General features: G+C 43.0%; 1 protein-coding gene across 1 annotated transcript; it reads right to left on the minus strand.

Annotated features, from left to right (window-relative positions):
* Positions 1-52: 52 nt before the first annotated feature.
* On the minus strand, positions 53-13,221 carry wdfy1 (WD repeat and FYVE domain containing 1). The gene is made up of 12 exons (XM_076735302.1): positions 13,027-13,221; positions 11,274-11,341; positions 11,082-11,155; positions 10,813-10,867; positions 8,502-8,652; positions 8,299-8,411; positions 6,094-6,220; positions 5,207-5,312; positions 4,826-4,927; positions 4,606-4,736; positions 4,377-4,485; positions 53-3,490 (listed from the first exon to the last, which is right to left on the minus strand). Exons 1-12 carry the CDS (start codon positions 13,161-13,163, stop codon positions 3,431-3,433), a joined length of 1,233 nt encoding a protein of 410 aa, XP_076591417.1. The 5' UTR covers positions 13,164-13,221; the 3' UTR covers positions 53-3,430.
* Positions 13,222-14,190: the final 969 nt, after the last annotated feature.

The following is a 14,190-nucleotide window of genomic DNA, read 5'->3' on the forward strand; positions in this document are numbered from 1 at the left end:
ATTGTGCTGCTGAGTTACATCTCACTTCAAGAACGAACCAAAACGAGTCAAATAAACATGTCAGAATATCTTTATTAAGCATAAATTCTTTAGTCTCTCAAAGAGACTACAGCCAGTCCTGTATTGTCAACAAAAGTATTTAAAAATACAATTATTTTGAGATATACATTAACATCATTCTGGAACAGCGAGTGTCTTTGACAAGCGTCTGTAGAGAAAAGGTCAAACCGAACAGAAATCAGCTTAGAGAGTTTGAAATTATGGGCCATGGTGTTGTGGAAAATGAGTCATCTTCAAAGTGGTGATGTGGCCTCTTATCAGCATATAGGCCACCCAGTCTAGTGTCTGATCAACGAGGACGACAACAAGAACGTAACTCCTAGAACTGCTGAAAGAAAAGGAAATCTATTTACAACATGAGGAAATCTAGTCCTAATCTGAACACCTGTCATTAGCTGCATTCATCCTGCATCATACCTTAAACAGCTTGTCCCTCTGCTGCAGAGCTGAGCCTCCGCAGACAGAGAGCCTTTTATCACCCTATGAAATCTGTTACAAAGACATACGCAATGACTGGAAGGAGCGTCAGCGTCCAGTAACCAACTGAATAAAGAGAGCTTTGACTCCTGATTGTACGGCAGCATCGTCAGTAACCCTGTAGACCCAAGATGATGCTGTGTGACATGAGTTTTTACGATACTTAGGGTTGGACTGATGGATCAGCATGAAGTGTTGACTGAAATCTGTTCATCAGCCAGTTGATGTTGTCTGCTTCAGCTCAGCGATATTCACATAAAGTGACAAACTCACAGAGAATTTTCACACAACTGAGAGTGAAGATGTCCCAGAGTCTCGCTGAAAGCTCATGTTGCTGCTTGACTGCTGGATGTGTAAACTGGCAGCTGTTTGCTAACATGTTGAACACCTTTACAATGTGGTAATATGTGAATGTTCTATATCAACACTGGGTAAAGTCACTGTATCTAATGTGAAAGGTGTCCTTGCTTTCATCAACAGATTGTTGTTGCTCCATGTGGTGTCAATGGGCAACTGTTTGATTCCACGTTTCACCATCTAAACTTCATAAAACGATCTATTAGTGTTGTGTTTTCAGGTTGTTTGGAACCAAGTGGAAGGGGACAAATCAGTGAATGCAGCTTTAATATTATATATGTTGTAAATGATTTCTGATGTTTTCACTGAACAATTTAAGGCAGGGTTTAGTCCCAGAGCTGCTAGAATCCAGATGTGAGCACAGAGAAAAAAAAATATTTTGACCAAAATCCATTTTTGGAGGGACAAAAGGACAGAAATGCCCAAATTCTTTCAAAATACTGGCAACTGCTAAATTGGATAAGTATCAACTTTCAGTCTAACCCCAAGTATGATTGTGTCTAAATATGATGGAGTAAGGTGTTAATGATGGGAAACAATAGCGGTTATATGACAACCACTGCTGTCGCCTGATTAACCAATGGACCTGTGTCCCTGTCAGGGTGTAGAACACTGCACGGTCTGATACTGCAGTCCACTGAGTTTGCACATGCTTCTTTACAGAGCGCTTAACTTGGTCTAGTTTGTCATTACGAGGAAATAAAGATGACCAGATGGGCACAAAGAAAAGTAAAACACCATTTACAATGATAACAGATAAATACTTTACTACAAATATAAATACACACTACATGATCAACAAACTGGAATGTGACTACATTTTGAGATTCCAACGTTATAATGCTCATTTTTCCACTTACAGTAAGGCAAGCGTTAGTCTAACAGTAGAAGATGCTAGCCGCTATTTACAGGGACGCTACATCGGATCCAGCTTTTACCCCTCCAAAATCTGAACTTACAAAAATGTTTAATTTCATTCAAAGACCACGAGTTGTGCAATTCAGTGCAGTGGTGAGAGCGTGATGAGACATCCTCGATGCACAGATGTGTGGGGGAAGCAGGAGAGCTCGGAGCGGACTCTTTAAAAAACAGGATGAAAGGGAGCGAAAACATCCAGCGCTTTGTAATGAGAGTGAACGATCATGAGTGAACAGTCGTAAGCACTGACGAACCTCTAAAAAGGCTCTGTGAGGGTGTCCTTCTCTGTGTAAGGCTTTTGAAGGAACACAGGCAGCCTTGATCTGACCTGTGACTCAGCTGAGGATGATTCAACACGCCAGCATTTAGTGCTACATTTACTTTAGAGTACCTGTCCAGTACCTAAGTGCCTCTCTGGTGGGCGGGAAATCCAATTTTGCATCAGAAAGAACGAGACATATTTCTATTTTTGAAATTCTGGATGAAAATAATTCTCACGAGGAATCAGAATCTACCTATGCAATCAAACGTTTGCTTACACAAAGTGAGAAACATCTGAGAGGAGCTGATGCCGTGCTATTTTCTAAACTCGTTTTTACCAAAATTAAGTGGGGAGATTCAAGCCAATGATGGATTGAAATGCTGAATTCCACTGGTGCACCTCAGGGTGACCGCGATGGCAACATGTTCCCATTTCCCATGCCTCACCTGGCTGGGTCAGCCCTGTCATGCCAACACCTGACAAGCACATCAAATTTCTATAGCGGTATCTTTGAATGTATCAAGAGATTTCCTTCACCTATGAAGAAAGAGGCCGTGCTATTGATTTTCTCAGCACTTTTGAGTGATTACACGACACTGGTGGTTACAACTGACATGAAGAGCCCCCGAGCAGTGACAACCTACTGATGTAAAACCTCCTGAGAGTGATTTAAGGCCAACTAGTGAAAGAAAAACAAACTGAAACGAGAGGAAAAAAGACAGAAAAGTCTGATCACTTTGATCAGCCAGAGTCAATTCAAGCAACTATACTATACACATGATGCAGGGGTATGTACAAGTGATCAGGGGGTTTTGTACATTTTACAGTGACTGAGTAATATGCAGTTATTGGGCCACAGTAATAAGGAAGCTAGTGTGTGTTTGTACAGGGATGGCAGGTCAGTGATTTAATGAAACCTAACTTTACAGTGCAAGGGTAATAAAAAATGACCTTTGTCAAAAGAAGCGGTGGAAATATCAATAGAATGTAAACACTAATATCAATACCATTCCTCCCATAGGAGAAACCATCACGATACATGCACACATGTACACACACACCATTGTGCTTAGGGTTCTGTTTCAGATCAGAGCAGAGAGTCAAAGTTTAGTCTCACACATCTCCATGTGGGACTGACGGTTAGTGAAACTAAAGTCAAAGTTATTATGAGAAGCAAAACGGAATGTGGAGGGCTGCACTACCAACACACACACACACACACACACACACACACACGCGCAGACATTCACCGAGGGCAGGCCTGGTTGGAGCTGAAGATCCCAGGCGTGATGTAGAGTACAGAGGGGTTTCCATGACATTGGGAGAGTGGGCGGCGCATGTAGTGGGTTGGGCCAATCAGCGAGAAGAGAAGCCTGTTGCTAAGCTACAGCCAACCACCTGCGTCATATCCCAGATCTGTGGAGACAAACAGCCAATAATAATATTGACAGAAGCGCGTGGTGCAAAGCTGCATTGAAGGATTGTGCATTGACACTGAGAGGACTCAGGAAGTGGACACAGCTGTTTGTGTTACTGCGTCAAAGGTGTTTGCAGGTGATCTGTCTGATTGATTTAAGACTGACTCTCCTGATAATTTACAGCAAATTATGCAATGTACATAATTCTAAATATGAAAGAGAGGAACCAACATCCACAAGAAAGTTCTCAAACCATTTAGGCAGCATTATCCATGTTTCTGCTGCCGTTCACCATCTCAGTTTAGCATGCTAGCAAGCTAATATTTGTCAATTTGCACTAAACCTAAAGAACAGCCAATTTGTTTTGCAAGTATTTGGTATAAAAACAAAGAACCAGACAAGCTGAAATTTTGCCTTGAAGATGGCGTGAGATGAAAAGTTAAAGGATCACAAAAGTGATCAGAAAATCGTCCACAATCATTGATCCGCTGAGCACCAAGGTCAAATTTCATGACAATCCATCCAACAGTTGTTCAGATATTTCCATCTGGACCAAAGTGGCAGACCATCAAAAGACCAAGTCCACCATCCCAACAGCCAAGGCTTGCATCATTTCCCCCCTGCAGGCCGTGAAAGGCAGTTATTTGAGTACTTCCTGTATATACTTGCTTCTAACTACGTGTTGTCATATCATATCCTGTGTTCCTCTGTACATGTCATTTCTGCAGGTTGTTTTTTTTTTTTTTTTTGGCAGGAAACAAAGGGAGATTTTTTTTCTGCGTTTCCGCTCTGTGTGATTTCATTAGTTTAGCTGTGATCAGTGTGTGTTAGACACAGCCTGAATGCACGCATGAATTATCTGGTATCAAAGAACTGTTGTTGACCTTAACAATGCGGTCGCTTCCACAAGTGACCATCAGGCCTCTGGATGGGTCCATGTCCATGTGAGCGATGTTGTGTTTCCCCTCATGGAACGTGGCCAATGCTGTTCGACTGCACCAAGCACATACACACACAAAGACAGCATTTGATCAAGAGTTTGCCCTCAGTGCCCCGAAAATAAGGCTCTAATGTGACCAATTACTATAACATTCACAGGAGCCCTTGACTCACTCTTCTTCTTTGATGGTATCGAAGCAGGCATCGCACACCCGCACCGGGAACTCGAAGCCCATGATGGGGAACGTGGAGCGTTTAGAACTGCATTTTCCACACACAGCCTTGCCGCACTTTCTGCAGTGGTGCTGTACAAAGGAAAAACAGCCATATATATGAGCATGAGGGACGGGTTGAGGGACTGGCAGCTTCTAAGGACACTGGACAGACTCCCCACCTGTCTGAGCCCCAGGGTCTTAGTGTCCCACATCTGCTTGATGTTCCAGAAGAAAGGCTGCTCACACTTCTGACAGGAGTCGCTGTCTAACCACTGGGGCGCCTGCAGGGACACATGCAGATGGAGGCTTCTAGTAAACATGCAGAAACACTAAAGTGACCACTAAATTAACTCCAAGTGGACAAGTGCTTCAATGCAAGGAGCTTTCAAACCAAAACTGGAGTGGAGAAACAAAACTCTTCAGCAGTTACAACCCACTAAAAATTTCAAATGAAGGTTCAAAGCGTATGAAACTGCATCCCGAAATTTACTAAAGTCTGAGCTGACTGTATCATTGCATCCTTTATTTGTGTGGCAGTTATTTGTAACAGTGATGCAAACCTCTTCTCTCTGTGCGTCCATGTTCCACACTGCAATGCCGCCATCACCTGAGCACGACAACAGCTGCCTGGTCAGCTGGAGGTAACGCAAGGCCTGCACACGCTCGCTGAGGAAGACAGTGAATAAGAGAAAGAATGACATGATTTCAATCAAAAGAAAATCCTCATTTAGACCTGCATTAAGCACAACTTTGCCAAAACTTTGCCAGAGAAATCACTGGGAATCAACATTCAACTCTGCAGCTCGACAGGAAGTTATTCAGCCCATCATTCATTCTCATGAATGCCCATTGGCAACCACTTGTAGGTAGAAACCTCTGATAAACCCACTTTATGCTAACAGCAGATAAAGTTAGCAGCTAGCTGGTGAAGAAACTGGAGCATTTAACAGCCAAATAGGCAGAGATTTTCTCTAGGAGTTGCTGGAAAGCTAGACAGAGCTAAAAAGAAGCATGAATATCAGAGGACAAATTTATCAGGAGCACAGAAACTCAGCTCCAAATGAATTTTACCAATGATGTCTGCTTGATATGTATGTGGACAACCATGTGCATTACATGCATTTTATTACACAAGTAAAGCTGTCACCAAAAAGGCTTGAAAAGAGATGAAGACTGGGTGAACACAGCGTTACAGCCCTCATTTAATGGGGGTCTGAGAGACAAACCTCTGTAAATCCTGCCCTGGTGCAACAGGATCCACAGAGGCCTGCTCTGACACGCATCAGTGTACATGGGCTTTGTTGAGGAGTGTCACGAGGGGAGGGGGGACTAGGAGGAGGTGAAATGTGTATGAAAATTGAGAAGTGGAGATAAAAACAGGGACAGACACAGAGGAGGGTCAAGCAAAGTCAGCATCCATGCATATACAGACCACCGGCAGACTTACTGGTGTCCCTGCAGCAGTAACGTTCGTCCCTTGCGTCCCCCAATGTCCCACATGATGACGCTGTGGTCAGAGGCTCCTGAGAACAGCAGCCTCTGGACGGGGTCCCACCACAGGGTTCCTATACTACCTGGAGGGGGCAGAGGCATGAACAGAGAAAACAAAGAGAGGGACAGTGTCATGGTCTGACCCATTGGCTCCATCTGGTGGCTGCTGGGAGAAATACAGGAAGTTCAGACTCCAGCTGTTTCTCCATCGCTGTGCTCCAAACTGATTTCATCTGATGTTTTTATTTGCACTACAAGCTTAAACTATGTTATCAACATAGCAGACATCTTAAACACACACACGCAAATCCTTATTCGAAAACGAGTGTCTGAGTATGACATGCTAGAGGCTAGCCTGTAAAGCTAGCTAGAAGCAAACTACTGAGTGAGGAACCTGAGGGTTAGCTTCTTGCTAATTAGCATACTTGCTAAACTGAAGCAGCTGTGCTGTTGTCACTGACAATGCTAACATGTAAGAAAGGTTACAAACTACAAACTCCCAAGAAAGTAACAAACTATATTTATTTACGTGCAACTTTGAGGTATTTGTACATGAGTTGAGTATGTCTATCTTAATGTGAAATATAGCACTTCCTTCTTCAAACTAAATCTGAAAGCTATACTTGGAAGTTCCTTCTCAGATAAAGATCGTCATAAAATGATGATCAGCAGAACAAAGGAAGTGACACGTCAGAAATTCCAATTCAAGAAGGACAACAACAACAAATGTGAACTGCAGTTCCATTTCAATGATGACGCAGTATACTTCAGCACAAGTTGCATGTTTAAGAATGAAGATGAACAGACCAGGCTGCTGCCACTGGTCTGATGAAGGGCGGCTGCAGACAGACTTGCATTCCGCTCTAAATGCTAAACACCATTAGCACACAGCTGTGAAAATGCTAAAATGCTTAAGATGCTTTCACTGTATTTCTAATTTTGTTGAATCGCATATGTCCCAGACAAGCCAGCTTGCAAAGACTTAATGTTTTCCATGTTTCCAGTGCAACCTTCAGCACTCAGAGGGAAAAGAACTCTGGGACAGACAATAAAGCTCTTGAAGTTAGATCAGTCATATGATGAACAACAGCCTGGACAGGCCACGGTGGGATGACTAGGCCGGCAGTAAGTGTAGCTACATGAGACACGGGGCCACCACACACAGAGCAACATGCTACCATGGAGCCCTGCCATCTAATCACCTATTAAAACTTTCTTGGGTACCTCATCTTATACGCAAAGTATAGTATATAGAAGCAAATCACTCTTTGGGATCTGCATTCATGGCCACATTATTGACAACGTTGAGAGCCAATGTGGCTCCTCTGTTGAAGGTTTGTTTCTATCTGCTGGTCAAAGAGAGGAGGGAAGTAAAAAGCTGAGATGGTGTAAAGGCACAGGCACACAGGCATGTCTGTCCCAGCTGGCTAACCTGCAGCCAATACGTCTGCGGTAAAAATAGGACTTTTGAGCGGTGGAGAGCGTCATCTGCTCACAAGTCATCCCTCACCCAGTTCTCAACCAGCTCACGAGCACATGAACAACACAGGGAAGTGTTTGTTTCACACAATGAAGTGTCCTCAGCTTTGTTGTGAGATCTATTTTCCTGGCACTGCCGTAAGCACACACAACCCCTGAATACAAATCCCATATGAGTTCATGCCTTGATGAAACATTTGTATTTTGATGGGAGTTTCCGAGGATGACGATGTTCCCATCTGAGCGGCTGGATGCACGTGGAAGCAGCTCAGTTGCAACATCTCAATTACAAGAAGCAGATATGGGAATTTCCAGAGCAGTGTGAGACAGCAATTTCCATCATCGCTGTTATCAAAACCAAATGATGGGAATTCTTGTGGAAAAGCGGACTCACATCCTGCCAACAGAGCTCTGCTCGCCAGCAAAGTGAATGTCAGACCCCATAAAGCTTTTGTGGCAGTGTGTGGTGGCTCAGTGCTAGCATGCAAAATGCATTTCTTGGTCTCTCATGTTCTTGCATAGTGACATCATGTGGAGGAATCTAGGTTGTCTATAGTTCACTGCAGCCACATCTGCGTCTCCGGCTTCAACACCAGAAGCCTTTTGTCACTGACCTCCGCTGGGAGAAAGTAATAGCTGTGTGTGGCTGACTCCTCATGTGTAGGCAGGCGTGCGTCTTTACCTTCATGACCCTTCAGCGTGGTGATGGTGGAGTACGTCTGCCTCTCCAGTTTCAGCAGCGTGATCTGTCCTGAGTAATCGCCAACGAAGGCATGCTGTGTCTCGTGATCGTATCTGAGCGAGGAGTCAGGGCTGTAACACACTCCATATGCTACCGACAGATGCTCCTATATGCTGCACACACGGTCAGTGAAGGAAGGATACTGTAGGCAGGAGGCCCAGGCGGTGAAGTAGTGTCTGCCCAGCATGCTGCCACTCTGGGTGCACATCCAGCTCACGCTCTTGTCATGGCCGGTGCTCACCACCCACTCACTCTCCAGAGAAAACACCATATCTGACACACGGTTCTGGTGGGCTGCAAAACACACACACACACACACACATACATCAAATGTCACGTTTGCTAAACACCAAACAAGATTCCATTGGACTTTATGTCAGAGCAGTCCTGGATGAGTAGCGTCTAAGACTAATTTGCCCTTTCCATGTGTACATCCCATCTGCTTAGTGTCGCTGTAATCCAGACTAAGACAGACGAATCCCTTCAAACCATTTGTACTCCCATTACTCCTAATGGCCCATCTGGGGATCGTCGCTAAAGGTGATCAACTTTCTGGATTTATCGTCTCTAGTTTTACAGACTGCAGGGATTTAACCGCTTTTGGAACACAGTCCTGTTCAGAACAGCTCTGCGAATATCAAATTCAGGACCAAAACCCTGCTGACAGATGCTGCTTATTTATGCAATATGTAAAACTGCAATATGTTTTGTTCTCCTTTCAGGATTAGTAAGAAATATTCCATCACACTCAAAGCTGCATTAATTGATTTTTCTGGCCACTTGGGGGCAGCACAACAAGCCCTGATTGCCGTATTGTGACCCGATGAAGCTCATGTAACGAACACACAGCGGGAGGTGTTTTATTTACACATCTAGCAGATACATTAGTAATTTTCAGAGTTGTGTCCCTGGCCACCCCATGAGTGAAAGTCTAATATTTGAGCTCTGGTTTGGTCTCCATCACCTCCTTAGGGAAGTTTCTGTCTCTTCAGCTGTTAAATATTCATTTAGTTTATCTTTATCTGACTTTAAAGGGGAAATAGACTGAACTCCTTGGTGCACAGTGTAACAGCTAACATCACATGCTATCTGGTCAGGCCTTATGACTGTATTACACTTCACTCAGAAGTGCCATACTGGATAAATCAAGTCATTGTGGCTCATCGCTGATAACTAAAGCTCAGAAAAGAGTCATTTCTTTCTTCTTCAAGTGTACAAAGCAGAAAGATTAACTATCAGAGCTGAGGCCAATGAGGACATTAGGCTGTACTTTCTGCTTTAGCCTGTACTACTTTAATCAATGATCAGACATGTCATGCCTATTCAAGCTCAGCTCAAAATACTGAATTCAGTTTGATATCTCCAGGTCACGATGCAGAGGACAATCTCATCATTCTTTAATAAAAACAAAAGGAAAAGAGAGGTAAAGTGATCATGCAGTTCAACATGCTGATCTGTACACTGTACTTGAAAATGCAGCCATGCTGTCAGGTTCCTTTTCTCTGCGGCTTTGTTATCTACGTTCTCTTTTTGGGTGAAGCAGACAAGATTAAGCTCCTTTTCAAGAAATGTGGCAGCAGTGTGGAAGCTAGTGAAGAAGTGAGTGAATGAGTGTCATTTTCAATCACCCTGACACCAAAACTGACATGAAAATCAGTTTTTGCTAAGTCATTAATCTGAACTACAGAGATGAACGCACTTTCCAAAACCATGCTGTCATATCAATTTATAACCAAGCTGTTTTCCATCATTGCTCTATGGTGACGTTCGGCCCTGCCTCTCTCTGAAATGCACAGACACATCGTAGCGCCTGTTTGATCTGATCGAATCATGTTTGTGCTCGGCTCTGCAGCTTGCTTTTGCTACAAGTGGTAGAAACCAGACGGAGCATTCCAGTGGTGACGCTGTGTTTTGCCCTCAAGAGCAACAGGCCAGCCATTTTCCCCCGAAGCTAGATTTTCCACCGAGGAGGCTGAATGGCTGCTGATACAGTCACAGGAACTGTGCTATTTTCATAACCTACCAATTATGACAATATGACCGGAGACGAAATCAAGATGTTGGGTTGCAACTAACAATTACTCTCAGTATCGATTGTGGAAAGAATGCATCACAACTTCCCGGAGCCTGAGGTGACGAGACCGAGATGTCTTAGTTTGTGTCATCTACAGTCCAAACCCAAACATGCTCACTTTACAACGATACATGACAAAGACTGCTAGAACAGAGCATCCGTTTGGTTCATGTTTGCAAACACTTGCTACTTGACCGAGTACATACCATGAAAAGTCGACTGAGCTTTATTTTGCATACGCTTTTTAGACTTTTCAAAGGAAAAAGATCAATTTTGATCTTGCAGTTTGCAATCATTTAAGAAAAATTCAGCCTGTCAGTCAAACATAAACATCATAATTCTGCCCAGTGTGTGTGTGTGCTTTCTTGTGTCGTTCTAACCTGGATACGTTTTGACGTGGTTCATCTTGTTGAAATCTTCTGAGATGAGAAACTCCTACAAGGCAAGCAAACACACACACAAAACAAGTTTCAAATCAAATAACTCTCCTGCTCCCACAGCCTTTTGAAGGAGTTCAAATATTGAAACTGTGCTCCTTTAAAACAAGACATGTAGATTGATTTTTTAAAAAACTGAACTGTTTGATTAACCAAAAGAGAGAGCCTGGAGCGAGATCATGAAGCTGTACGTCTGACTCATGTGCACTCACCACAACAGCTCCGTTGTCCTGGCCGATGAAGATGCGTCTGCTGTCATGGTGGTACGACATGCAAGAGCATGGAGCTGAAGGAGCAACAAAAATACAGCTGCCACGAGCAGGGAAACAACAACAACAAACAACAAACAAGCATGTGCACACACACACATTCATGACCCCTTCTCCCACTGCAGGCTTACTTACAGGAGACTGTGTGGTAGATGCTGGGCCAGTACTGACCGCTGTCTCTTTTCAGCCAAACTCGGATGGTTCTGAAAGAAAAACATCATATTATAAGCACTATTTCATAGAGTTCATGGTTCATTTCTCATCTTTATCTCACTGTTTGTATGCAGCAAGACAAATACCGTAAATGTAATACCGTTGATGTAAAAATGATACTTTTCAATGGAAATACTCCATAGAAGTATCCCCTGAGGAAAGCCCTCATCGAGGACTGGGCTTAATCCCAGTCTGGGAAACCAGCCCTAATTCTCTTTACACACAATGCTTGATTCTGTTCATGACAGAGCGCTGAAAGCAGTGGGATGACAGATTTAATAACAGTCTGTTGAAATCATTTCTGCTGGTGAAAAACTATTCTTGGCAGGTTTTTCAGCATCATCTGAATGACAGTCCAGCCATGCACAGATGCTTTGAAACACTTTCAATTCTTCTTTGATTCATTGTGTTTCAGTAAGTGCTGTTCTTTCAGAGATTGTAACACATTCAGACATGTATCCGAACCCGAAAATAAGAAAGAAACTGGACGAGTTTACATATGCGCTAAAAAAAAAAAAAACACATTCCATTTCCGGTTCATTAAGCTTCCGCCAACAGGAGTCATGCTTAAGGTTTTACTTCTTCTCCAGTAAAGTGTCTGCAAAGCATCAATGCCATCAAAAGCACCAATTGCCCTGACCTGTTTCATCAAGCAAACTCAGCCCACAACTTCCCTTTTGAACATCAAGTGCGTTAAATGTTTGATGGGAGCTGCATCGCATTTCTTCACAGCAGCCAAGTTCCTTTATCTTTAAATGAGGATGTTGCCTCTTCACACTTGTAACCAAGCACGACAGCTCTAATACCACCTTCAACAGAACTCAGTGACTGTGATGGACTGATAGGACCACGCTCACACCTCCACAGCTGAGAGGGTCCGGCTCCTGCCACGGTGAGAGCAGGTGAAGAGGTCTGATAAATTACAGTGTGGCTGCTGCCTTCACGTGTTGTTGTAAATCTAATAACTTTACGTTGTTAATCACTCATGAACGCCACAACAGGGGGTATGTGGTGTTCAGGGGGCCAAAGATCGCAGCCATTTCAACAAGTATTAAATCATACGTGGGTGCCGCACATTATAAAACAACTTGTTAATAAGATTAACAAACATCTTCTACGGCAATTTACCTTTGGTTACTGTTTTCAGCATCACAAACAGCTGCCAGTAAATTAATGCTTTTATTACAGTACAAGGTCCAGATAAAGGCATCTTTATAGCACATACGAGGAGACCATAAAGGCAACAGTCGGTAGTTTGGGAAAGTAACGTAATGTTTACGATGAATAGCAGCTAGCTAGCTAACGTTACTTCAGCCATTACAGGCTAACACACTGATATGCTGTTAAGGGTCGTAAAACCCAACATTTTAGACTAAAAAACCAAATCATATAACGTTATTCCAGTCATACGTTCGCGGATACTTTATGGAAACGACTTGATGAATTTCTATCCCCTCACACTCCTGTGCTAACCTTAGCTGTACATGGAATATTCCAACCAAAAAGAAAAAAAAGAAAGGCAGACAGAAAAAAGAAAAAAACACTCTGAGGGAGAAAAGTATTTCGTGTTACGGTTAAACCTTAGCGCCAGGAATTATGTGTGCAATGACCAGCAAATAGACCGAGCCCGCTAGCTACTACTGCTGCGCTACCGTTAGCCTGTTTTGAAACTCACCTGTCCTCGCTGACCGTGATCACTCCATCCTCTTTAGGTATTAAAACGGCTGCGTTGACAGCGTCTGTGTGTCCCTCGATCTTGTTCAAAAGAATAGGTCGAGCGGTTTGAGGCCTGGAATGAATCTCCGCAGCCATGGTTTTAACTAGCCAGCAGTGTTTTCCTTCAGCTGGTTTTCCTCCTCACTTGCCAGTAAAGGAGGATCAGCTGACACCCGGAGACCCTGTCAGGATTACCGTAACGACTGCAAGCACGCGCCCAGCAAATTCAGACTGAAACTGATTTGGGACAGGCTGCTGGGTCAGGGCATGAAAGAGCCTCGAGCTTTAGATAGGAATACACTGAGATACATACAGTAAAACAATGTGAAATGAAACACTTAAATATATAAATACGAGCTTGTGCAGAGGTTACAGTAGACATTGCACATATAGGTTTAAGTGTAAATATAGAGTTCTGGTATAAGTAAAGGAATGCTAATATTAAGACATTATATACCGAATAAACAGCTGGAGGTATGATAGAAATTCAGTGTATATGCACAATATGCACAGTAGTATAAACAGTGCAGGTAAGTGTTTGAGCAGTAGTGTGTGAGATGAGGAGCCAGCAGCCAGTGAGGCAGAGGAGCCTAAATGTGACTGATCCCATTGTCTGCTCTGAGGACTGATCCCTTTAGCTATGAAGCCTCCAGAAAAGAACAAAAAAATGTTTCTGACTGATAATATGAAACCACAGGGATTTAAAGTGTGTCTATACTGTGTCAGACCTGTACTAGAACTGTAAATACTAGAAAAGACAATTAAACTTCTAGAACAACAAACTCCAATTCCAGACTTCCTTCTGATTGCAGAACTTTGTACAATTTTAAATGTAGAACTGGAGTTTCATGTTCTAGACCAGACTAACAGTCACTTCACAGATTCTAAGATGTTACATTACATTTGTAGAACTGGAGCTTCCACAGCTTCACATGAAATTGTGTTCGCTTCCAGCTCTAGAATCAGAATTTCCAACGCAACAACAGGAAGTTCAAACTCAAGTCTGCAATATTAAATTGTAAAAAACAAAAAAATGTAAACAGAGCACAACAGAATGTCACATGTAGACAAACATTCCCTTTTCAGAAACAGTCACAAAAAATAAATAAGGCAAAATCATTGA

The sequence above is a fragment of the Chaetodon auriga genome, chromosome 7, assembly GCF_051107435.1.
Source record: "Chaetodon auriga isolate fChaAug3 chromosome 7, fChaAug3.hap1, whole genome shotgun sequence".
NCBI lineage: Eukaryota > Metazoa > Chordata > Actinopteri > Chaetodontiformes > Chaetodontidae > Chaetodon > Chaetodon auriga.

What these genes read in the sequence shown, in the direction of transcription:
- wdfy1 (XM_076735302.1), bottom strand. Translation starts at nt 13,163, where the DNA reads ATGGCTGCGGAGATTCATTCCAGGCCTCAAACCGCTCGACCTATTCTT. An exon ending in ATCACGGTCAGCGAGGACAG is followed by an intron (nt 11,342 to 13,026) that starts GTGAGTTTCAAA and finishes TTTTTCTTTCAG; the next exon opens with AACCATCCGAGTTTGGCTGA. An exon ending in GATACCATCAAAGAAGAAGA is followed by an intron (nt 4,486 to 4,605) that starts GTGAGTCAAGGG and finishes TGCTTGGTGCAG; the next exon opens with TCGAACAGCATTGGCCACGT.